The sequence below is a fragment of the Curcuma longa genome, chromosome 21 (assembly GCF_044706935.1).
Source record: "Curcuma longa cultivar G26 ecotype Majalengka, Jawa Barat chromosome 21, ITB_CL_G26_1.1, whole genome shotgun sequence".
Classification (NCBI taxonomy): Eukaryota; Viridiplantae; Streptophyta; class Magnoliopsida; order Zingiberales; family Zingiberaceae; genus Curcuma; species Curcuma longa.
The window spans coordinates 13,000,246-13,026,496 of record NC_133881.1 but is presented as its reverse complement, the minus strand read 5'-3'; the positions used below and the strand labels follow the sequence as shown (position 1 = coordinate 13,026,496).

The following is a 26,251-nucleotide window of genomic DNA, read 5'->3' as shown; positions in this document are numbered from 1 at the left end:
CTTCTTTTCAAATAAATTGTGAAACTCTCTTCAAAACTTAATTTCATTGCTAAACCCATAGAATCAACGAATGAATGATGCACCTAAAATAATTTCATTGCTTTCCACTCAAACCACATTACGCTGATCTAATGATGATCACACGTGTGCTCGTGGCGATAATAATTCTAAGATGTCGAATCAAACTGGAGTATCGAGGGCATATGACTGGCGAACATGCTGCTTTATTTTATGGTTGATGGATAGGCATTAGAATGACACCCATTCAAATCTCATCTTCAGTAGCAAAATACTCTTCACTAGTTGAAGTTAAACAAGAACCAAAAGAGAAGATAAAAAGGCAGAAAAAGTGGAATGAGAGGAGAATTAATAACAGATGCCATTGATGGTTTGTTTTGAGGTGGACCATCTCTGTCTCTTGGACGAGGAACACAAGGACCTCCCCTTCATGCACTCGAACACACTTTTGTGTAGTTTATGTGCATGCAAAGCATTCCAAAAATAATAAATAAAAAATTTACATGTTTAATCTGTTCCTTTGTGTGATTTCCACACTGCTTATGATGGCCACCCTTGGATCCTTCAGTAATCTAAGGCACAGGTTGTTGGATTGCGTGTTTGACCAACGCAAACATTCCCTCTCATCATTTTACTTAGCACCACAAAAGTTAAAAGCAGCGATGCAGAAGCTTGTTAACTGAATTCATTCTCCATCTCTCCATGGCCTTCCCATCTGAGAAGCAAATGGGCAATCAATCCCAAAGGAGAGCCTTTGCTGTCGTCCTAGTTCTCGTTCTGTTCGTGGAACTGACTTCGTCCTCGTCTCTTGATTCGAGCGCAAACTCGGACAGAGATGCTCTGCTCCGTTTCAGAAGCACGATCGGGAAGGATCCCAATGGAGTTCTGTCTAGTTGGCAGCTCAACCAGAGCCACTGCAGCTGGTATGGCGTGGTCTGCTGGCAAGGAAGAGCGACCGAGCTCAATCTAGGCGGCGGCTGCCTCTCAGGAACTCCTTCTCTCGATCCTCTGGTGTCGCTCGACATGCTGTGGAGTCTCAATCTATCTTTCAACAACTTCTACATCAATTCCGCTACCTCTTTGCTCCAGCTTCCTCGCTCGCTGAAGGAGCTCGATCTCTCTTACTCTGGACTGACCGACGTCCTCCCCGAGGAGTTCTTTTCGAGCTATCCTAGTCTCTCCTATGTGAACCTCTCCCATAACAATCTTTCTGGCTCTTTGAGTCTGAATTCCGGCAGTCTCCATGCTCTTGATCTCTCCTTCAACAATTTGTCAGGCGCCATCGCGGTGGAGAACTCTTGCAGTGGTCTAGTGCACTTGGATCTCTCTGCGAATCGCATCGCCGGCGCGATCCCGCCTTCCTTGTCCAATTGCACCAGTCTTAAGTATTTAAATCTGTCGGCCAACGCGGTCACAGGGGAGATACCTGAGGCTTTGGGCGAGCTCCGGGGGCTCGAGAGATTGGACCTGTCTCGCAACTACTTCACCGGGTGGATTCCTGATGCTCTGGGGAACTCTTGTGGGTCGCTGCTGCAGCTGAAGCTCTCCAACAATAACATATCTGGAGCGATTCCCAGCTCGTTCTACTCTTGCTATTCTCTGCAATTGCTCGACTTGGCCAAGAACAACATGTCCGGTGAGCTGCCAGAGGACGTGCTCAAGAATCTCGTGTCCCTGGAAAGTCTGCTGCTGAGCAACAACTTCATTTCCGGACCGTTTCCGAGCTCGATTTTCAGTTTGCAGCGCTTGAGGATCGCCGATTTCAGTTCGAACAAGTTGCATGGATCCTTCCCAGAAGTTGGTTGTTCCAGTAAGTCCTCTCTCGAGGAGCTGAGAGTTCCTGATAATTTGGTTACGGGACGAATCCCGCCTCAATTTTCCAACTGTTCGAGGTTGAGGACGATCGATCTCAGCATCAACTATCTGCGTGGCCCGATACCGCCGGAGCTCGGGCGGCTCAAGGGCCTGGAGCACTTGATGCTGTGGTTCAACGGGTTGCAGGGGCCGATCCCGGCGGAGCTCGGCCGCTGCTCGAGGTTGCGGAATCTTATCTTGAACAACAATTTCATCAGCGGCGACATGCCTGTGGAGCTGTTCAATTGCAGCAACCTCGAGTGGATCGCGCTGACCAGCAATAGAATCACTGGGAGGGTCCGGCCGGAGTTCGGCCTACTCTCCCGGCTCGCCGTCCTCCAGCTCGCCAACAACAGCTTGAGCGGCGAGATTCCTCGGGAGCTTGGAAAATGTAGCAGTCTGGTGTGGCTCGATCTCAACAGTAACAAGCTCACCGGCTCAATCCCACCGCGCCTCGGTCGGCAGCTGGGGGCCAAGGCGCCGAGCGGTATCCTGTCGGGGAACACGCTGGCGTTCGTCAGGAATGTTGGGAATTCTTGCAAGGGGGTAGGCGGGCTGCTGGAGTTCGCCGGCATCAGGCCGGAGAGGCTGCTTCAGGTGCCGACGTTGAAGACCTGCGACTTCACGCGGCTCTACTCCGGTGCGGCGGTCAACGACTGGGCGCACTTCCAGACGCTGGAGTACCTCGACCTCTCGTACAACGAGCTCAGCGGCAGCATCCCCGTGGAGTTCGGGGGCATGTTGGTGCTGCAGGTGCTGGCCCTGGCGCGCAACCGGCTGACTGGGGAGATCCCGACGAGCCTCGGCCGTCTCCGGAACCTCGGCGTCTTCGACGCCTCGCACAACCGCTTGCAAGGGAGCATCCCGGAGTCGTTTTCCAACCTCTCCTTCCTGGTGCAGATAGACCTTTCCGACAACAACCTGTCGGGCCCGATCCCGGCGCGGGGGCAGCTCACGACGCTCCCGGCGAGCCAGTACGCGAACAACCCGGGACTCTGCGGCGTGCCGCTGCCGCCGTGCCAGTCGCCGCTGGGGAACCTACCGAGCACGGCGCCGCTGAGGGAACAGGGGAAGGAGAGCGGGCCGCCGGCAGCGGCGGCCTGGGCTAACAGCCTGGTTCTGGGCGTGCTGGTGTCGGTGGCGTCGCTGTGCGTGCTGATCGTGTGGGCGATCGCGATGCGGGCGCGGCGGAGGGAGGCGGAGGAGGCGAAGATGCTGAACAGTCTGCAGGCGGCGCACGCCGCGACGACGTGGAAGATCGAGAAAGAGAAGGAGCCGCTGAGCATTAACGTGGCCACCTTCCAGCGGCAGCTCCACAAGCTCAAGTTCTCGCAACTCATCGAGGCCACCAACGGCTTCTCCGCCGCCAGCTTAATCGGGTGCGGAGGCTTCGGCGAGGTACTGCAACTTTCTGCCCTAAATTTGGCTGTGGTTGTTGGCGAATCCTCGTACTGAAATAACTAGCTGTTGCAGGTGTTCAAGGCGACGCTTAAGGACGGGTCGTGCGTGGCGATCAAGAAGCTGATCCACTTGAGCTACCAGGGCGACCGCGAGTTCATGGCGGAGATGGAGACGTTGGGCAAGATTAAGCACAAGAACCTGGTGCCGCTGCTGGGATACTGCAAGGTGGGGGAGGAGCGGCTCCTCGTCTACGAGTTCATGCACCACGGCAGCCTCGAGGATACGCTCCACTCGCCGCCCACCGACAAGGCCGCCGGCCCCGCCCTCAGCTGGGCGGCGCGCAAGCAGATCGCCCGCGGCGCCGCCAGGGGCCTCTGCTTCCTCCACCACAACTGCATCCCCCACATCATCCACCGCGACATGAAGTCCAGCAATGTGCTGCTGGACGCGCAGATGGAGGCGCGCGTCTCCGACTTCGGCATGGCTCGGCTCATAAGCGCCCTCGACACCCACCTCAGCGTCAGCACGCTGGCCGGCACACCGGGCTACGTTCCGCCGGAGTACTACCAGAGCTTCCGCTGCACGGCCAAGGGGGATGTCTACTCCTTCGGGGTGGTCCTGCTCGAGCTGCTCACCGGGCGGCGGCCCACCGACAAGGAGGACTTCGGGGACACCAACTTGGTGGGGTGGGTGAAGATGAAGGTGAGGGAGGGGAAAGCGCGGGAAGTGTTGGACGGGGAGTTGCTGCTGATGGGCGGCGGGGAGGCGGCGGAGGAGGAGATGGAGAGGTTCTTGGAGATCACGTTGAAGTGCGTGGATGACTTTCCCTCCAAGAGGCCGAACATGCTGCAGGTGGTCGCCATGCTGAAGGAGCTCAGGCCGGCCGGGGATGTAGCGGCGGCGGCGGTCGACGTAGCTTAATGATGCTCCTTATAATTCTGCATATATAAAAATATATATATAATATATATTAATGAGTTATCATATATGACATCATCCTGTCTGTGATTAATTACAAGTCGAACCGGAAGAGAAAGCGAAATTGTTGTTTTTTTCAATGTTAAAAGCATATTTACGTCTTCCTGTTTTGATATAAATGCATTTAAACCCATTGGCATCCATCATTTATACACCCAAAATAATAAATAAAATTTTCATCAAAACAAATTCATAGCAAAGAAGACATTAGTATAGCCTATGATGAGAGGATATCCTAGAATCAAGGTAGATGTCTAAAAACAATTTACTTATGGTCAATTATAATTTTTTGATTTACCTCTTCACATATAATCGTAGAATCGAATCGCTGGAATGACAAATTCCATCTTTCACAGCAAAGTCGATCTATTCACTGTTTCTCCTCCATCTGAAGAAGTGACCCCTGGGCCTATAGGAGACACTGAATTTGGTAAATGAAATTCAAGATAAAAACACCAACTCCATTGCTCAACTGGCAGAAGAAAGAGCCTGGATGAAGTGCTGAACCAAAGCAGTCATTACAAACCACAAGAATTATCCTATCCGCAATCTGAAATCATTGTGCATTGCCTTAGCTTCACTTTGCTGCTTTAATAATTGTGTGATTAGATAAAATACGCCAAAGAATATTATTTGTCTTCTACAAACATGCATTTTAGTAATATCTTCCATGTCCCCATTCGAGGAACAAATCCCTGATGCACCATTTGCTCCAACACCATCTCAGCATGAGTCAAGGAGTTCTCCCTACAAAGGCCATCAATAATTATTTTGTATGATGAGAAACTTGGCCTACTACCTTCGGAGATCATTGTGTCTATAAAATACTTAGCCTCCACAAATTTCTCTGAACTGAGCAAACCATAGAGTAGCACCTGGAATGTGCCTGAATTTGGATAGCATCCCTTTAATTTCATAGCATTTAACATCTCCATAGCCTCGGTCACTCTTCCTTGTTTGCACAGGCCAGAAATCAAAATGTTGAAAGTTATAGTGTCAGGGTAACAACCAGTTTTCTCCATTGTCTCGCACAGATCAAGTGCTTCACCTACCCTGTCATGCTTACAAAGATAATACATTATTGTCGAATAAGTAGTTGCATTAGGTTTACATCCTTGGTTTCGTATTTCCTGCAGCACAGAAAAAGCAGCATCCAGCTTTCCCCATTGGCACAAGCCTTTGATCAGAATATTAAAGGAACAAGTGTCCAGGGTTACACATAATCTCAGAGCACTTAAGTAAACCTCATGTATAACTTCATACTGCCGAGTATTAACAAGCATATTGAGAACATAATTGAAAGTCTTGACAGTTGGCCAACAATTAAAATCTGGCATCTTGAGGAGAATCTCAATGGCCTTATCAGGATGATTCGCCACATTACCATACATTTTGATCAATCTATAAAAAAAATCATCTGAGAGCTTACAGTTCTCCCACTTTGCCCTTTCCAATAGTTCATCAACATAACTAAATGTCCGAAAATGAGCAAGTTTATCAATCAGTAAACTATAAAGTGTTTCATTAGGCCTATAATCCATGCGACTAGCTGCCTTTCTGAATGCAGTAATAATTGATTCAGGGTTTCTCATATGTCTAAATATTTTCAGAAATGCATTTGGTGCAAGCCAATCCTTTTGATCCAACTTATCCAACCAAAATTCATCGTTGTCAAGCTTGCAATTCGACTTTGAGATGAGAAATGTAGAGTATCTTGATATTCTAATCATGCTATAATCAGCAAGTAACCCATTAAGGGCAGTTTGAGACACAATTCTGCAACCCATATGTCCTGTTTTATTTCCTGCATTCACTAATAATCCTCACCCATATGTCCTGTTTTATTTTGCTCAAATGTTTTGCAAATTGAGAAGTAAAGTCTGGAGCCCAGAACTGATTCCCTAATGAGATCAGATGCCAATGTTAAATTTTACAAGGATGTATAGAATAAAGATGTGAAATCTCACCGCCACTCCAAAAAAACATCCTGGCAGCATTGTGAGAAGTAGTCAATCTTGTAAAATGGCTAAATTTTTCTTCCTGCAAGTGCCACTAACATCAAGGAGAGCATACTGCTATGCACCAACAATGCCTGGCATCCATGGCACGACAAAGGGCGCATTAGGTGATTGTTCCAATACGACTTTGAGTACTTGTCTTTGAAGTTCAATCGATGTTTATCAGCCTGCATTTGGCAAAGTAGAAAGCATGTTCATTGGGGAAAGAAGTCAGCTTGTGAATTAATGGCAAAGTAAAGCAAAATGTAAAAAGAAGAAATGTAGAACATGAACTAGTCAAGCTATAAATAATGTGCCTATGTATCGTTTTAATTCCTTGAACATGTAATTGCTCTTTTTCTCATTTGACTGACAAGTACTAGATCTTCCTATTTATATTCAGTAGTAAAATATTTTTTTAACATGTATCTCACATGTTTGTTATATTAAAAGTTGCTGTCAAAGTGGATTATCTTTCAAAAGGAGATTGCAGGATGCTTAGTGAAGAGATGTTAGCGGCTGATGCCAACTTGCAGCTAAAGGCTTTATCCACTTGAAGACAAACATGCTCAAGTTTCACTGGTAGAAACTTAAACCCTAATCAAAGAGGAAATGATATATACACTTGAGTTGCATCTTCTTCTCATTTAAGTGTGGAGCAATATTAAATAGTATATAAGATTTAATTGAAATGTCATTGACCTATAATTAATGTTTCTTTCTTCTACAACCAACAATTAAGATGGCATTTTCCCAGAGGCTTATACTTGAGTTGTAACTCATTGGCTGAAGGATATATATTTGATGACTAGTGCTATAGGAGTTGCAATGTCTTCACATTTTAGTTTCTTGCTTTTAATCTCTGGATCTGTTCAAGTTTTTTCCTGAGCATGTGATCCCCTCCGATTTATATTTTAGGAGCAGACTATTAATATCATCCACCAAACTTTTATGGGTCATTTAAAGCTATACTTTTAGGAACAAATTACTAGTGATATAAACATTGAGTGCTAAAATTTATGTAGTCAGTCCTTGAGACACATAGGATTGTGATGACAACGATAATGATGATTTACTAAAACGTTTTGGCTATTGCCTTAGTCATAGCAGGTTTTTAGAGTTCTTCTTCTCATTCAATTCAATCAGTTCCTTAAGTTAACAACAAACTTCAATCGATTTGTGTTATGATTCCTGAAAAGATGCAACTATCCATGTCAATCTGATAAAACAATCTTAGACATCAAAATCTGTTTTAAATTATTTCATGAGCATACTAAAAGTGGCATTGCTAATGTGCACGCAGAACCATAAATTCTTAGAAAAAGTAAATCTCAACATATCGTGAGGAAAACAGTAAAAATACTTCATCATATTTAGCTAAATATCAAGAGACTGGTTTGGTGAAATGATTACGCGTAGAAAGATGAGAGATTGCTACTGAGGGAGAAGGCCAAGAGAGGTCATAAGCCTGAAAAAAAAAATGACCATTTCGAAAAGTAAGGGAACTCCTTGATCTAGAATACGAGCAAATCATTGAACCTAACCTTTCTGGAGAAGAAAAGCAGCGAGGTTTTAGGTAAACCCAGCAATTATAATCCACTCATCCATGGCTCGCTGAAACCAATCTCTACCACCACCAGACAAGCAAAACACGACGTAAGAACTCAGATGATGGAAAAACAGAACTGCGGGCTTCCACAAAGCCCCAGCTCTGCCGTCGCGCTCTGATAAGCCGGATTAGATAAGGTAAGCGCAGTTCCAGTGAGGGGAGATAAGGCAAAGAACTCGGCGCCCGGTAGATAACGCCGAAGCGAATTGGAGATCGGCGGCGAGAGCAATGGTGGCGGGCGCCGCACCGTTGATGCGATGCAGGGCACTCAGCCTTCATGGACTCGAGACCTCGAAGTAGAGACTAGCAGCGCAGTTATGGGCTTTCGGTTTGTTGTCTGGTTCAAGATCGGCCCAATTTGGCCCTTTTCAGCCCAAATCAAGAGTGTAGATTTTGGACAGAAATTATAAATAGAATTTATTTTAATAATTTTATAAAGAATGACACAACAACATACTTTTATTTTCTTGCTTATTATTATTATTATTATTATTATTATTATTATTATTATTAATAAGCAGTTCTTTGGAGTTTTGACACTTCGTCTTCAACGCCGATGTTAACTTTTCACAAAAACCCTGCAAATTTGAAGATTCATCTTCGATCAGTCTGACTGATGAACGAAGCATGTTTAAATTTGGCCGTTGACCTCGTCGTTTGTTCTTGCTGTCAACTTACCAATTCTAATTCATCTTCCAACCTTTTTCCATCTTCCGCATCTAAATTTGGCCTCTCTCAGATCCCTGCAGCTCTCTGTCTCTCTCTCTCTCTCTCTCCCCAAGCTGCCACACCATTGCAAAATTGAACAAAAGAAAAGGGAGAAAGAAAGAAAGCACCGTTGAGTTCGTAGAACGAGAGAGCAGAGGCTGATCGCGTAAAGAAGGCAATCGAGAAGGAAATTGGACATTAATGGAACGAGCAGGTTTGGCTTTCATCTTCTTCCTTCTCATTTACACGGCTTTCTTCGCGGAGTCATCGGCTGCCCAAGAGACGGAGGAGCTGATGACGGACGCCACCGCCCTCCTCTTCCTCAAGGATTCCTTCACCGGCGCCGGCGACGCCCTCAACTCTTGGTCCCCTTCATCCACCGCCTCGCCTTGCAGCTGGTTCGGTGTCATCTGCGAAAGCGGCATCGTCACCGGCCTCCGCCTCGCCGGACTTGGCCTCTCCGGCACCGTCAATGTCACTGCCCTCGCCCACTTCAAGGGCCTCCGCTCCATCAGCCTCAACAATAACAACTTTTTCGGGCAGTTACCTCCGGACCTCGGCAGCCTCGGAAGCCTCAAGTCCCTGTTTCTCTCTCACAATGCCTTCTCCGGCGAGATTCCTGACGGGCTTTTCGCCTCCATGCGCTCCCTCAAGAAGCTCTGGCTCAACGACAACAAATTCACCGGGCGCATCCCCTACATCTCTGACGCCTCCAAGCTCATCGAGCTCCGGTTGGAGGGCAACGCCTTCGAAGGCGCCATTCCTTCTTTTGAGATATCCTCTCTCAAGTCGTTCAACGTGTCGAACAATCGACTCGCCGGTTCCATTCCCGCATCCCTGACTCGATTCAGCGTCACATCTTTCGCGGGGAATCCAGATCTCTGCGGGCCGCCTCTCAACTCCACTGCCTGTGGAACGCCGCCATCGGCCACACCACCGGCCGCGGACAATAAGCGTCCCGAGAAACAGAATAGCTCCAGTTCAAACATTGCCGCCTTGGTGGGGACGGTAGTGGCGGTGCTCATCCTCATCGCCATAATCGCAATGTTCTGCCGCCGACGACCGGGACCGGGCGAGGGAAAACTGGATACGGCTGGCGGGGCGGAGTCCGCAGAGGCCATGGAGTCAGCGGAAGCGACCACTGCCATCCCGATCACCACCACGACGGCCGGTAGCGCCGTCCAAAAGAAGGATCAGAAGGAGTCAGGGTCGACATCGAGTCGTAATAAGCGCGCTGCCGTGTCGGGCCGCGGACCGGTGGCGGCGACTGAGTTGATCATGATTAACGAAGATAGGGGCGTGTTCGGCCTGACGGACATGATGAAGGCCACGGCCGAGGTGCTGGGCAACGGCAGCTTGGGCTCCGCCTACAAGGCCACCATGTCGGCCATCGGCTTGACCGTCGTCGTCAAGCGCATGCGCGACATGAACCGGTTGAGCAAGGAAGCCTTCGACGGCGAGATGCACCGTCTCGGGACTCTCCGCCATCCCAACGTCCTCACTCCCCTCGCCTACCATTACCGCAAGGAGGAGAAGCTCATCGTCTGCGAGTACGTCCCCAAAGGAAGCCTACGCTATATTCTCCATGGTAATCGATCAATTAAACTCGATCGTAGCCAATATATTTGGTCTTCAATTGATTGATCACACGGCGTCGGAATGGCAGGGGACACGGGAGCAGGGCACCGGGCATTGGATTGCCCCACGCGGCTCAAGATCGCGCTGGGCATCGCGCGCGGGATGGCGTACCTCCACGCCGAGCTCGCGGCGCTCGACGTACCACACGGCAACCTCAAGTCCGCCAACGTCCTCCTCGGCGATGACTTCGAGCCGCTGATAGCCGACCACGGCCTCGCGTCACTGGTAGGCGCGGCGCAGGCGTCGCAGATAATGTTCGCGTACCGGACGCCGGAGGGCACGCAGCACCGCCTCGTGTCCCCCAAGTCCGACGTCTTCTGCCTCGGCGTCGTCATCCTCGAGCTCGTCACCGGGAAGTTCCCGTCTCAGTACATGAACAACACCAAGGGCGGGACGGACGTGGTGCAGTGGGCGGCGTCGGCCATCGCCGAGAAGCGGGAGGCGGAGCTGGTGGACCCGAACGTTGCGGTCCCGGGCGCGGTGGAAGGCATGGTTCGGCTCCTCAGAGTGGGCGCCGCTTGCGCGAACGCGAATCCAGAGGAGAGACCGGAGATGTTGGAGGTAGCAGAGCTCATCGAGGAGATCATTAGCGCCTTCGTCGCCGGCGAGAAGCAGTCGTAGGATTGATGGATGCTGTTTAATTAACCTCGTCGATGCATGGTTAGGATTAGCATGGTTAATGAGACCGTAACAGAGAACATAATTAAGCTTAATTGGACCTCGCCATGCTAATTAAGTTAAGCGGCAGATGATTATACCGTTTTATTTCCTCTCCCATGGAAAGAGGGAACGTCAAGAGGCGCAAGGGACATAATATTGCATGTGGTAATTAATTTTATCATAATATAAAAATTATGATAATTCTTAATAAATTCACAAAATCTAAATATATCATATATAACATCTATGCAAAAAACGTTCATAATTCAAGGAGGATAAAACTTTTTGTTTCTGTTTAATATTTTAATGAAACTAAAATGATAAATTAGTGAGATCTTGTATTTATCCGATTCTCATCCTTTAAAAATTACAAATAGAGAAGGATGAAATTTTTTTGAAAAATTATTCTTTCTACAGTCTACATTTCAGTTTTTCATCCGACTAAACATGCTCTAAGAAAAAAACAAGATATGTGATAGGGTAAGTCTCGTCTGATATGCATGATAAAAAAAATTAATAATCGATCCAAAGTGGCATTTGACCTAGCATGTATAAGGTCAAAGGGCAGATCATGGTTCGAGCTCAGGTGAGTTCGACCACACGCTTAGGACAGTTCGGTCACACATATAGATGGACCCAACCACACACTTAGTTCAACTAGAACAGTTACACAAGTCAGCTCGCCTATACCTATAGGTGAGCTCAGCCACTCGCTTAGGTCAACTCGCCCACACATATAGGTGAGCTCGGCCATATGCTCAAGTCAGCTCGACCACACCTATAGGTGAGCTCGGTTACATGCTCAGGTCAGCTCGCCCACACCTATAGGTGAGCTTGGTCACTCGCTCAGGTCAGCTCGATCACACACTCAGGTTAGCTCAGCCACACCAATAGGTGAGTTCAGCCACTCACTCAGGTCAACTCGGCCACACCTATAGGTGAGCTTGACCACACGCTCAGGTCAGCTCGGCCACACCTATAAGTGAGCTTGACCACACGCTTAGGTCAGTTCGGCCACACCTATAGGGCAACTCGGCCACTCGCTTATGTCAGCTCAGCCACATCTATAGGCGAGCTTAGTCACACATTCACGTCAGCTCGACCACACGCTCAACTCAATTCGGCCACACGCTCAGCTCAGCTCGACCATTTATATAATTCGGCCACATATCTTTCGACCTCACACATCATATCAGTCATCAACGGACAAATACATTGACTCTTTCTCCTTGACTCAGACTTATCAGCTCATCTAAAAGGATAAAGATGGTGACCAAGTTCCCAAACTTGATCCCTGAAAATCTCGCACACTTATGCGCACAACCATTGAATGAAAATAATCAGCCCTGCTGAGCCGTTGGATATTTGGAAACCGTCAGAGCTCGTGTCATTAATGGCGCAATAACTGCCAATCCCACGCGTTAATTAATCTCCAAAGATCATGCATGCTATCTCTGCTACTATATAAACCCCGCAGGTATGAAGCGAGACTCTCTCTCTCGAATTCTTGAGACACGCATATTATTATTTTTTTCTCCCTTCTTACTCTTACTGACTTGAGCGTCGAAGTGGTCTTGTCGGAAATCTCCGACACGCTGCTAATTTGCTTCATTCAGTTCTCTTCTTCTTCAGATTTTTCTCATCGGCAGGATCAACGAAAATTGAGATGGCATATTTTTAACGATGACTTAATCATCCGTGTATTTAGCTGGAATAATATGTACTTTTTAATTTTTATCAGATCATCGATCTGTTGAGGATGCATCTAGATGTGATGAATGTGATGATGATCCAACTGCAGGATCATGCAAATCTAAGAACAGGACAACCTTTCTGTGTCGCTACAGGGTTGGCTCTGCAGCCAACTGCGGTCGGCAGTGCTGAACGACAGTCAACTCTGCTCCAACCACTATTCTGTTGCTGTATCAATGTCTAATCATTTATCTGTTATACATATACATAAATCCATAAATATAATATATATATATATATATATATAATATATTTTAACACCCAGCTCGTTGATTCTTCTGCCATTGCAGAAAGAACAGAGCTCGGATATGCGCAATCTTGTGCACGTAATGTTCCTCGTGATTAATTGAATGAATGAAGCAGATTAATTAGTGTCGAGAAACAGAGCATTCGGTTCCCTCAAGACACGGGGCCGCCGAAAACCATGTGCCCCATCTCTTTCAAGGTCTTCATCCCCAAGTGGTCCAAATGGCATCATCAACCGCTTTGGTATTAAAAGAATATTACTCACTTTTATTAGGGTTTCAGATGCTTTTAATTTTCTAAAATGCTTCTTTGCAGGTCGATCGATCCAGTTGGTTGACAATTGATTTCGAGCAGCGTCGTTGATCCCCACTATCGTTCAGTTCATGATTAAATGCTGTCATGCTGATGAATTCACAACTTCGATGCGAGGTTGACCGTGGAATTAATGAAATGATCGATGAACAGGAGCAGGACGACGTTCAAATGGTAAATAAATCCAGTAAAGAAGACAGATCGAAGAACATTACATAAGATTAATCATCATCTCGCATTAGACCTCTCGCAAAAGCTCAATGCGGATAGCAGATTAATTAACAGCAGCTAGCGGCGTGCATGTGCAAAGGCTCAGCAGGCATAAAATTCGACGAGCTCGTCGAAGGACTCCGGCGAGGGGTCGCCGTTATTCTCGAGCATCCAGAGGAGGTGTTCGAACAGCACCACCTCGCAGTCCACGACGACGGCGTCGGGGTCGTCGTCCGCGGAGCGCTGGCCGATCAGGACTTGGAAGAGAGGGTGGTCGACGAGACGGGAGCTGATGAGGTACCGCCGGCGGGACTTGCCGACGTAGACGGGGTGTAGACCGGCGTGGGCGTCGTCGTCCGAATGGTGGCGGTCGTCGTCGGCGGCGGCGGCGAGGCGGCTGCGGGAGTTCCACCGCTTGAGCACGGACCTGAGCCTGTGGAACTTGCCGGCCATGAATTTCGAGTACCAAATGGAACAGGGGAGGTAGGGAGGAGAGCTAGAGAGGTGAGGAAGGAGGAATAGGAGAAGAAGCACTTTTATACAAAGAGATGGGAGGTCAAAGCCAAATTAGAGTTCCATTAATTAATTAATCAAATAACGACGATCGAGTTAATTATTGGTGCTCCACTTTTGTTACATGTTTAATTAATTCCTAGCTAGTATTAGTTAACAACATGACATGCAAATTTTTTGGAGTTAAATTTGTTGAAGTGAGTCAAACTGTGATTAGTTGTTAATCTAGCTAGCTAATGATTTGTCCTGATCGGTAGCTGGGGCAGGTCATTCTTATCTAATCGAGCTCGAGCAAATTGCATGCATACTTTAATTAGGTGAGAATTATTTAAAGATGTGAAAATGATGGGCATGTGGTGGAATTTGTGTAGGTCCTGATTCAACGTTTGTTGGGAGTTTGTTTTCTTTCTTTCCTGATATTTTATGATCGATTGATGATTATATATAAAACTAAACTAGGAAGAACATAGCTTAACTAGAGAATTGAATATGCATGGAGACCAACTGCAGTGAAAGAAAGAATGAATGAATGAATGAAAGGATGAAAGAAAGAAAAACAAAAACAAAAATTATTGTGGAAAAGACTAACGCAAGTGAACGTGCACTCACTTTGCCTGCCTCAGTGCGGTTTTTTGAAAAGCAGGAAAAAACGAAGAAGATTTCTTGGAATATAGAAAGTGATAAGCGATTCTGATTCGGAGAGTCTATTATTGGAAATTTTGATGAAAATAAGAGAAGTGAAAAAAAATTCATTGTAAATGAGATTTTAATTTGACATTGAGAGTTTTAATGTATTTGTTAGTATCATAAATATTGAGATATATATGTATGAAGAGGAGCTTTCTTTCACAAGTGGTATCGCAAGAGAGTGCAAATTCAAGATTTGGATTGTATTGAACTCAGATGACTTTTATATGAGCATAATTTGCATGTGTTATGCTATTGAGATAAAATTTACTCAAGTGACGCTCAACATTTTTGCTCACTTTTTTCTTGCTATTAAAGTGTATTGGATGCTTTAATGTGTGATTAATGAAAAATCCATACCAATTGATGGTCAACGACTAATGTTTTAACCCTGACGAGTAAAGGCGATAAATGATCTTTATTCGACCTAATGCAAGAGATGTAATAAAGAGGCTGTTTTGATCATTTCAAACCATTGACTTCTGATTTTATTATTTTTCAATGGTCAATGCACACTGGTAGGCCTTTGAAACGGTTCACAACTAATGAAGACCGAGGGCATTTTACAAGGATTGGCATAATCCCCTTAAGTATCGTGCCACCATCTGTTTCTCTATTTTCGATAAGTCATTTCAAGCAATCAACTGGTAGAACTCCCCTGTATAATCATCAACAGATCTCGCACCCTGCCTCAGCATGTAAAGTCGCTGAAACAAAGTTTGACTTTGGGTGTAGCCGAAAGGAAGAAAGTGACCTCTCATCTTCTTCTTCATCTTCTCCCAATTGGTGAACTTAGCCTTGCCTTGTTTCTCTGATGAGCGTCGCAACTGTTCCCGCCATGCGGATGCTCAAGCCTTGAGTTTGATGACAACCAACTTTACTTTCATTCGATCAGACACTTCCTTGTAATAAAAAATTCTTTCTATCTCGTTAAGTTAATCAACGAATTATTTCACTTGTAATGTTTCTTGAAAACTCAAGTAGATCAATTCAAAAACTGAAGTCTACATACCGTTCATCTCGACCTTAACACTCTGAGACCTTATCATGGTGGTGGTAAGGGTTGTCGAAGGTGGATGCAGAATTATAGTCATAGCTCCCTCGATCTTCAAAACCCCACATCGCCAAACGCTCGGTTAATTCTGCAACTTACCTTAGTAAATCCTCAACGGTCACATCTTGATCGGTACAATCGTGGTATTGGACTTCCTCCATCGGAACTTGATTATTGCGACTGCAACTGTCATGACCACACATGACCTTCCATTGGATCTGATGCGCTCTAGTACCAACTGACGTTAGATAGAATAATTATTATTTTAGAGACGGAAGATTAGAGAAGAATTGGAGGGAAAATAAGTACGAGAAATTGAAAAAAAATGAAGAGAAACGATGCATCTCTAGGGTTTTTATCGAAAAGGAAAATTTTTATTCAATCATCAAAATTGTTAGAAAACGGCTAAACATGCATATAAATATCCTAATTTGAAAAAAAAAAAAATACTAAAAAAAAATTAAAATAAAAAATTACTATAAATAGTAAAAAATAAATTCCGAGTCGCAAATGAAGTACTAAACGATGTCGGATGGGATCGAAAGTGGATTGGTGTAGGTTTTATCCGGTACCGAATAAAGATCTTTGAAATAGCTTCAATTAACAATTGACCGTGTTTCATTCTGATATCCAAATCAAAAGTTACGATCCATTAAAATTCTACTCCTTGTGCGTCATCTCTGTATCATTCATCTCACATAGATGCGAAGTGAATATAATAATCATAAATTTTATCTTTTATTAATAAAATATGATATACATTTTTTTATCAATTATCTCATAATTATTTCTAAGGACTAATACTAAAACTTCCCTTTGTAAACTCCAGCCACAATCTTAGATCCATTTAGAAATAACTTCCGACGCTTATTTCTTAGGAAATTAAGATGATAAGGAAACTGTTGTCTCTGTGGCAGTTTAATTACTCTTCAATGATATTGCCCACTAATCCATGATCTAGGGACATGGAGTTCCATTAATTACTCATAGTTTCCAAACCATTTTCACTTCTTCTGCTGAGGGCTTTGCGACCTTCTGCAAGTCCACTGCTAGTTTCCATCGACGACGATGGTGATAGGAAAATTTCATTTTTTTAAAAAAAAAGCTTTCTTTAATTTTTAGCATGGGTTAATTAATTAGTGGGATCCAGATGATCTCATTGTGAAACAGTAGGATGAGCTGGGTTTTTTTTTAAAGAAAATTCTTAGTCAATGGAGGAGGGCCACTCTATCAAGAGATGAATTTGATCTTCATGCAGTGTATCGACTAGACTGTTAAGATGATTTCAGCAAGTGTGGTATAACTGTATAGGAACATGATACTAGTGGAATATAATCCAGAAATTAAAATTTGAGTGGACTTAAATTTAATATAATATATTATATATTATTATGAAAATAATATAATAAATTATGTGTATATATAACAAAAATATATTATATTATATTGTTTAATAAAATAACTATAAAAATGAAAAAAAAATAAATCTGACTTTTATTTTCAACTGTCCCAATTAACTTATGAAGAAAAGATAAAATAAGAATTGTTTTTGTTTGGTGAGCAACAAGGACAAGATTATTATTGGTGGTTAGAATATAATAGAAGAAATGGAAGAAGAATTATTATTCTTGATAAGAGGAAGAAAAAAACTACTGTTGTTGGAGATCATAGAAAGAAGAAGAAAAGTTGACTCATTAAAAAAAAATTAGATCTATCATCTCAGCAGTTTTCCTAGAGTTGGCCTTACTAGTATGAAGGAAAATAAATTTAAATACATAAATAGGAGACATGGTGAGATGAATGATAGGTTATGAATTCCTATGAGATTCGACCTTTGATGATTATATTATAAATGTTACATGTCCACCATCTGCGCTATGCTCTAGGGGCAAAAAATCAACATGTTAAAGCTTGTGTGTGAGGTGATAGAAGCAAAGAGATGCAGCAGTGGAAGAGAATAAAAAAAAAAAGAGCAAATAGAATACGTTTTCTTAAAAATTCTCTTATTTATTTTGAATTTTCATTTAAAAAACTTTGATATCAAATCAATCCAAATTTGGATCCACATATTTTTTATCTTTACATGTACTCAATGAATTTTATTCCACCTCAACTAACTTTAACTTAACATCTTCGTATTTGATGATTTAATTAATTAATTAAAATTTTAATACTTAATAAACTTTAAAAAATTGAGGTGGACTGTACCTCAGCAGTAACGTGGCTCCGTCCCGTATGACTACAAACTAATGATAAAATAAAATACTAAATGCGCAAAACGAATTAACAAGTAAAAGCTTGAGGAAGAGTGTCTCTATATTAAAAGTTCTCTGTTTGTCTTTAGTACAGATACAGTGCCGTGTTAAAGTATTTGACGGAGATGAATATTTTAAAAATTAATTTTTTATTATGTATAAATTATTTATTTGGTAGGTGAATAAAAAAAAGTCTTTTACTTTTAAAATTAATCTAACAAAATTTGAATATTTAGATTATAAAATAAAAGGCTTAATTAATGTCTTTCTTTCTCAATATTGCTTGTTGACGCATCAGAGACAGACAGTACTGATGTGAACGATCCTTTTCCGCATCACCACACTTCGAGGCGTGTTTTATATATTGTACATGATTTTTAATGTGAATTTGTACATACAATTTTAAATCCCTATTTTCTCTGTATAAACTTAAGATATAATTAAATTTTATCTTAGGTTTAATTAAGATAAATCTGGTATAACTTCGCCCTTAGCAACAGTAGTATCGGTAGGAGTTGAGACTGTTGGATCGTGTAGAGCATTAGATGAGACGTGAATAGCGGACTTTATACTCGTTTGAAAATCGTTCAAGTTTAAAGAGAGTTGTGCAATGTTCCGGGAATAATCCATGGGGGCCCCTGGTTTGATTCGAGTCCGATCCTGGTCCCTCCCGTAAGTCCGGTCAGCCACAACCACAGTCTCGATTGACCCGGTTCTCTCCCCCTACTTCAAAAGAGCCGAATCACCCCTCCGTCTCCTTCATGGCCGAATAGCCCACTCGGCCATTCGGCCATGTCCCCATTCGGCCACTCGGCCATTCGACCATTCGGTCATTTCTCCATTCGGCCACTCAGCCATTCGGCCATTCGGCCATGTCCCCATTTGGCCACTCGACCATTCGGTCATTCGGTCATGTGCCCATTCGGCCATGTCCTCATTCGGTCGAATCCTCCATTCGGTCATGTCCTCATTCGGCTCTGCCATTCGGCCATTCGGCCACTCGGCCATTCGTCCATTCGGCCACTCGGTCATTCAGGCATGTTTTGCCCTGCTCTGCGCTGCTCCGTCTGCTATTCGTGGTGCGCTGTCTGCGCGAGCCACGCATGTGCCAGAGGCACCGTCGCAGACTCTGCGTGTCCTGCTCTGCGCTGCTCCGTCTGCTATGCGTGGTGCGCTGTCGAGTCACTGAGTGGCCGGATCACCAGCCGGCCACCGCCCTTGCCCTTCAAACCTCCCATCAAGCCGAATCGTCGGATCGCCCCACAATGCCCTGACATATCCCATCATGACTCTGACAGGCCCACACCCCCATTTATTACCGCTATCCTTCTGACACCCGCATGGGCCATCATGCAACGGAAAGATAAATACAAACGAGTACATTGTTAATTTTACATGATTCATAATCGCTTGGTTATTACTCTAAGATCCGCAGTCAATTAGACCATTTCGATGGACAATCACTATTAACTTTTTTTCAAAAAAGAAAAAGATTCACTTCTTTTTCAAATAAAGGGTTTGCAATAAGTCCACTTGACTCTTAAAATATTTAAACATACAAATGAAGCAAATGTAAAATAGACAACAACTAAATATTATCATGCACTTTTGAAAAAAAAATAATAGGTGTCAATTCAACTTAAGTTTTCATAAAAGATTAAAAGTTGAGACTGGATAACTAAAAATCTATCATTTATATTCGTTATATTATACATATACTAACTCTACGATGCAAATCGAAAGTTCTTTAGAATGATGTTGCTTATGAGCATTTCTATTCACATTAAAATTCGACCTCAAGTCTACTGTTAATAACATCCCTATAGGAACTATTTGAGCCACTTCTGAGTAGGGGCTATACCATTAATTCATGTATATATACCAACTTGATACCAAAAATATGGAAGAGTGATTTCCAAATAATTGTCATTTTTGAGAAAAAAATAAAAAATCCCTTTTATTCTTATTATTATAAAAAACAATCCATTTTAAAAATATTAAAATAATACCGCATATTCTCTTATTTAAAAAATACTTCATATTTTGGCTAAAATTGATCCAATTAGAATACTTTTTACTAATAATATTTTATATCAGATCATTGTTTTTGGAGTAGATTAACAATAAGAAAAGAAAGAAACAAAAATAAAAGTTACATCCTTAAAAAAGTAACTCTAGAAGTACCCGCCAACAAGAAAGTTGAGATGTCCTATGAGAGGGAGAATGGACAATCTTAATCCGAATCTGATGCTTCAATCTTGTCATAAAGTTAGCACATAAAATCCCGTCCCTTCATGGGGCATTATTTGAGTTGATTATAACATAATAGAATTATTAAAATGGACAAGAATTCGAATCTCGATGAAGTTGAGATAATACTCTTCTCCATCGTGACTAACTTCTTTTGCTAAAATGTTCTAACTTAATTATCTTTATTTCAATAAAAGATTGAATTCATCGTTCCAACGGTCCCACACAGTTAATTCCACGATCATCTATGAAGAGGGCATTACATCGGTTTCATAAAGATTCGACTATTATCCACTTTAATAAATATGATCCGTAGTAGCCCATTCAACAATATCCCGGGGACGATAATAATTACAAACTTATGCATAAGAGGCATTTCCTCTTTAATTAAAGATATAACATTGCTTGAATTTGAGTAGCAAAGGATCTGTCTAAATCTAACAGTCTGTTTGGACCAAGATAACAATCATATAAAATAGTTTGTTCCAAACCTCCGCCGTATTTCTTGTTTCCATTATAACATATTTCATTAAAATTACTTAAATTATAATAATTTTAATTAAAACTACTTTAATGATATTTGAACAAATTGGATCAATTTTAATTTAATAAAAAAAGTTTTAACTAATTTAAATAATTTTGATTAATATTAAAAATAATTTTAACTATAATTATTTAATAATTTTAAAAAAAGTTGATAATACTAAAAATAATTTTAAGTATATTAACCAGTTTTAATTAAAGACAATATAAAAATATTATGAAAGTTGAAATTACACAAATTAATACATCCCATCAATAAATTATGAAATATTTATCTGACTGTAATGACATAATAAATATATTTATTGGTTTATGTGTGAACTCGTGAATATAGTAAAACATAAATAATAAAAAAATACATATACAATAATATATATATATATATATATATTTTAAAATACATGTTTCTTACTCATGTGAATATATTTTAATATTTTGAAATATAAAGTAGAAGTTTAGCGAGGGAAATTGGTATTTTTGAAAGGCACAGTAGGTAAGTCTGACTGTGTGTGTGAAGGTCAAATCGAAAAACATCACGAACCGTCACTCGTCTAAATCAACACCTCACCGCCCCAATCCTCTTCCTCCACCAGAGAGAGAGAGAGAGAAAGATGGCGACGGAGACGAATCCGATTCGATTTGGCATCATCGGCTGCGCCGACATCGCCCGCAAGGTTTCCCGTGCCATCGCGCTTGCTCCCAACGCCGTCCTCGTCGCCGTCGGCAGCCGCTCGCTCGACAAGGCTCAGCGATTCATCGCCGCGAACGGCTTGGACGCCTCCGTCGTCCGCGCCGTCGGCTCATACGAGGAAGTGCTCGAGGATCCCGGGATCGACGCCGTGTATGTCCCTCTCCCCACCAGCCTCCACGTTCGATGGGCCGTCGCCGTCGCCGAGCGTGGCAAGCACCTGCTTCTGGAGAAGCCGACTGCCGTTTGCGCTGCCGAGCTTGACATAATCCTCGAAGCATGCCGCTCCCGCGGTGTGCAGTTTATGGACTGTACGATGTGGATGCACAATCCGCGGACTACCAAGATGCGGGAGTTGTTGTCTGATTCCGCTCGCTTTGGACAAATACAGACGGTATTTGTTTTTCTTAGATCAATCGTTTAATCGGTTGTTCTATTCATCATTCTTTGATTAGTCTTTTTTTTTTCCGGTGGTTTGGCTTGGATATAGGTAATTAATTTTCTTCTTCCATCATACTAATGATTTGGCTGGTGTGCAGATTTGGTTTAAGAACTCCTCAATTATGGACATCTTACTCTTCCCTGTTCTCCAGTTTTTTAGTATCTGAAAGGGGAATCATTATATTCCTCTCAAATTACTCGTTACATCTCAATAATTGTTGCCAGGTAGACAGACTTCTGTTTAAAGTTAACAAAAGTCAATTGGGCGTGCTTCGGTTTGTTTGACTTGAAAATTGGTGCCATTCTCGAACTATTTGTCTGGTTCTCTACATGTGGTAAACTATAACTCAAACTCTAGTTTTTTTTTTCACGTTGGAATGGTATTCTAATTGCATAGGTTCCTAAGGCATAGATGAATCTACTATCATGAACTTTGACTTATGCATTTTACCTACTAGTTCATCTCTGGTTAGTTAATTTGTCAGTTGTTTATTAGATCAAAACATGGTCCATAATAATCAAACCTAATCTAGGGCTTAGTGAAAAATCCTATAGGAAAGGACTGGTTGTAAATATTGGAGTTGCTACTAGATGTTACTTTGCTAATTAGAGATGATTTAATGCGAGCTAAATTTTGGGTCTTAACATTAAAGGTAGTGGGCCTGCTCTCTTGAATAATAGGCATGACCAAAGAATAATTGTATGAATCGACTGTTTTGGAGAAACCAAGATGAAGTTGGTTGTTCTGGAGAAAAACTAGATGTTTTCAATTGATTTCAAGTACTTTATCTCATTGTAGTGGGTCTGAGATAGTAGGAGAGAGTGGTGAAGGTGCGGTCAGAGTATCTGTTGCCTGGTTAATGTAACCAATTTTGCTAGGGAATTATATTGGACCTTCAAAGAGCCATAATCTAAACAGCCAAATACGGTGGTGGAGATCCAAAGGATTATGGTCCTAGAGGAGCTTCATAAGTATCCATCTACTCATACAATTTTAGTTCTTGAGGTAGCAAGTACATCACACCCATAAAGTTATATTTTCTTTACTGTATTTACAAATGTAGATAAGTTGTAACTCATGAATGATCATAATAACTTACTTTATTATGAGTTTAGTGCTAATCTTTTCAGGCAATTTCCATCGAACTAATTGATTTGCCCAACTGGTCAAGATTGGTCATTATTCCATTGACATACATCAAAATTTAGTTCTCATTTTGTCGACCTTTTGCACATTAGTGTTGGTCTAATATTGACTTGGGCTTGGACATTTTAGCTATGTTTCATCAGGCTTGGTTTTTGGCTATATGTTGCTCAAGCCTATCAAGTTATGCAGATAGTTTTATCGTCAGGCTAGGTTGTGGCACATCAAAAGAGTTGTGTGGGCTGCATACGCATCCAATCCCAACCTAACCTTAAGTTGGGTCCTTAAACATCTCCATGTTGAGATAAGCTTGGGAACAACCTCACAGGATGATCTGCCAAACATACATTCATATTCCTTGTTCCAGAAATTCAAAACTTATATTTTTATTTTTATGAATAATAAATCTTGCACATAGAGTACAACTTTTGTTAATTTTTTACATTGTCATAAGTTAGGAATTTGACAAACTTACCATGTTACATACAATTTGATTTTTTTCAGGGTGGCTTTAAATTTTGGCTTATCTTTAGTGTTCATATTTCAATTGAATTAGACATCTTTGATAATGTTTGCTTCATCTATCTTGTTGTATGTTCAGCAAGTCCTACTACTTAAGATGTATCTATAACTACATCATTTTTAATATCGTGATTAGTCTTTGGTTGAGAAGGATAATATAATGTAATGAAAAGAGAATGATTACACACACATATACAAGACTTCAGTATAATACTCAATCGATAAATACCCAACATGGTACTAAACGTTTGATTTTGATAGCCACATATAACTGTTGATTCTAAGTTTTTGACTCTTCCCTTTTAGCTAGATCATAGATATTAATTCATGTTTAGCTTGTTGCACAAAATGGAAAAATGACCACAAATAGAAAAATAAAATGGACAAAGGCTCTTGACTGGTATGCCAGCACAACAATTGAGAGACATGATGATGAAATGTTTGTTGATGATCTTCGATAGAGACTTTGATTAAGCTGATCCAATTTCTAAAAGAGTTGATATTATATATTTTTTAAAACTTAAATTGATGAAACAATTAAGCTAATATCTGTATATTACTACTAATCCAATTGTCTTTCAAATATCATTTATCCATATTTCATAAGTGGGTCATCAGTTTCTCTTAAGTGTCTTATGTGACTTGCTGATTTTGTCTGGACAAAATTTTAGGTTCGTAGGGATCCATGCCTGTAAAGAAGTATGAACTACTTCAGCTTTGTTACCTGCAGAAAATTTTGATGGATATTAGTTGCATCGTTTTTCTTGCTGGGATAATTTACTGGAGGATAGATTAACTCAGATAATTCATTCCTTCAGTTGGATTGAATTTTATTGTTTTTTTTTTTTTTTTGCATTGCATCAACCCTCATGCCATGTTCATTGGAATCCATAATCCTGTGTTATGTACATGCTAGTGTATTTGGATTTTCTATTTCACCCTTGATTCGAACTATTTTCTGCGTGCAGGTCCATAGCCATTTCTCATTTGCTGGAAACCCCGACTTCCTTCAAAATGACATTCGTGTGAAGCCGGACCTCGATGCTCTTGGGGCTCTTGGTGATGTCGGCTGGTACTGCATTCGCTCGATCCTGTGGGCATTTGACTATGAACTGCCTAAGAAAGCAATTGCACTCCCAGGCACAGTCCGGAACGATTCAGGCATAATTTTGTCATGTGGATCATCCCTCCTCTGGGAGGATGGGAAGGTCGCAACTTTCCACTGCGATTTTCTCACTCATCTGACAATGGACCTATCAGTCGTGGGAACAAACGGATCTCTTCGTCTTGATGACTTTGTGATCCCATTCGAGGAGGACAAAGCACAGTTTTCATTTGGTTCAGCCTTATCGTTCAACGACTTGGTGACAGGTTGGCATACATTGCCTAGCAAGCATATTGTCGTAACTAGTCTGCCACAGGAGGCCCTGATGGTCCAGGAATTCTCAAGATTGGCCGGAAGCATCAGAGCTTCCGTCAGTAAGCCGGATGATAAATGGCCTACCATTACTAGGAAGACTCAGGTAGTTCTGGATGCTGTCAAAGCATCAATTGATCAGGGATGCACGCCTGTGGACATTGTTGGATAATGGACGTGCTCACGTTGTTTCACCAAATGCGTTTTAGGTGTGTTGTGTTGTTAACTGTAATGGTATTTGCTGATGCTATCGCTACATGTTTACAAACTCAAATAAGGGACCTTTGAATAATTCGTCTTTTTTTTGTTGTTGTTGTTTTTCTGTTTATTTATTTTACGAAAACATAATCCAAGGAGGCCTTTGGCCATCTAATGTGCAAAGTGCCAAGCTCCTAGTGAAACTTGATCCTATCAAATTACGGGTTCTCTAAGCTTCACATGTAATCCGTAAACTTCCTGTACATTTAATGCACATGTCAAAAATATAATATAAATCCAACTTAAATTCTTTGTTAGTTATATCAAATTTGGTGAAACTTGACAAATAAAAGCATAATTACATCAATAATTCTTTTTCCCTCCACTAAAAAGCATAATTGCACTACTATTATTTTATTATTATTCCCACCAAAACATCTCGTCAATTATGATTTTTTTCATGACGTTATGTTACAAGTCCCCTCGTGGATTTTGTATTCATGTCTCATAAGAGTAAGAAATAAATTATTATTATTCCCACAAGTATAGTGCAGTTGTACTCGAATAGCATCAAAATTTAAATTTTAAATAAGATAAATATTTTAGAGATGTACATAAATTATATTTTAATTTATTTAATAGGCAAATTAAAGAATAAAATTATTTATTTTCAAGATTAATTATGCGGAGCTCATATACCTAAATTATAAAAAAATAAGTTATTATCCTTCCATCTACCATCTATCTAGTTCTATATTGTTTTATACAATTTCTTGTCAATCTCGCAACCTTCTTTTTCAATAAAGAAAGATTCAATATCCTTGCAAAAGGAGGACGCAAGATAAAAAGTGACAATAATAGTGATGCCAGTAACTTAGCATTATTGCACACATAGCGTACGCACTCACCTGTTCTTTCTATTATTATTATTATTATTATTATTATTATTTTAAACTTTTGTTTTGTCTTCTAGTCGTCACTACCTCGTGTTCTTCACAGACGTTAAGGTGGAGGCAAAAATACCAGCCACAATGCTCAGCCCCCAACCTTTCTACCTTTTACAATATTACATCTTTATCTTTGCTGGAAATTGTAAATTTCTGAAATTAATGTCTTATTTTTAATTAAAATTAAATAGATATCCTATTTAATTTAA

At 41.8% G+C, this 26,251-nt stretch overlaps 5 protein-coding genes across 6 annotated transcripts; 3 read left to right on the top strand and 2 right to left on the bottom strand.

Moving 5' to 3' along the window:
- Window positions 1–720: 720 nt before the first annotated feature.
- Window positions 721–4,210, top strand: LOC141815206 (brassinosteroid LRR receptor kinase BRL2). The gene is made up of 2 exons (XM_074703123.1): window positions 721–3,270; window positions 3,346–4,210. Exons 1-2 carry the CDS (start codon window positions 721–723, stop codon window positions 4,192–4,194), a joined length of 3,399 nt encoding a protein of 1,132 aa, XP_074559224.1. The 3' UTR covers window positions 4,195–4,210.
- On the bottom strand, window positions 4,147–8,119 carry LOC141815332 (pentatricopeptide repeat-containing protein At4g20090). Of its 2 annotated transcripts, none has more exons than XM_074703273.1 (4): window positions 7,793–8,119; window positions 7,662–7,716; window positions 4,550–6,436; window positions 4,147–4,211 (listed from the first exon to the last, which is right to left on the bottom strand). In XM_074703273.1, exon 3 carries the CDS (start codon window positions 6,036–6,038, stop codon window positions 4,881–4,883), a length of 1,158 nt encoding a protein of 385 aa, XP_074559374.1. In that variant the 5' UTR covers window positions 6,039–6,436; window positions 7,662–7,716; window positions 7,793–8,119; the 3' UTR covers window positions 4,147–4,211; window positions 4,550–4,880. The 2 variants fall into 2 exon arrangements, with proteins under 2 accessions (XP_074559374.1, XP_074559375.1); XM_074703274.1 differs by lacking the exon at window positions 7,662–7,716 and having other exon boundaries at window positions 4,550–6,152; window positions 6,219–6,436.
- A 647-nt stretch (window positions 8,120–8,766) lies between these two features.
- LOC141815205 (pollen receptor-like kinase 3) lies at window positions 8,767–10,824 on the top strand. The gene is made up of 2 exons (XM_074703122.1): window positions 8,767–10,153; window positions 10,232–10,824. Exons 1-2 carry the CDS (start codon window positions 8,767–8,769, stop codon window positions 10,822–10,824), a joined length of 1,980 nt encoding a protein of 659 aa, XP_074559223.1.
- Window positions 10,825–13,354: 2,530 nt separating this feature from the next.
- On the bottom strand, window positions 13,355–13,869 carry LOC141815526 (auxin-responsive protein SAUR76-like). The gene has a single exon (XM_074703472.1). The coding sequence runs from the start codon at window positions 13,834–13,836 to the stop codon at window positions 13,486–13,488; it is 351 nt and encodes a 116-aa protein (XP_074559573.1). The 5' UTR covers window positions 13,837–13,869; the 3' UTR covers window positions 13,355–13,485.
- Window positions 13,870–21,248: 7,379 nt separating this feature from the next.
- Window positions 21,249–25,189, top strand: LOC141815307 (putative oxidoreductase At4g09670). The gene is made up of 2 exons (XM_074703241.1): window positions 21,249–21,767; window positions 24,449–25,189. The coding sequence occupies exons 1-2, from the start codon at window positions 21,297–21,299 to the stop codon at window positions 25,067–25,069; spliced, it is 1,092 nt and encodes a 363-aa protein (XP_074559342.1). The 5' UTR covers window positions 21,249–21,296; the 3' UTR covers window positions 25,070–25,189.
- The last annotated feature ends 1,062 nt before the right edge of the window (window positions 25,190–26,251 follow it).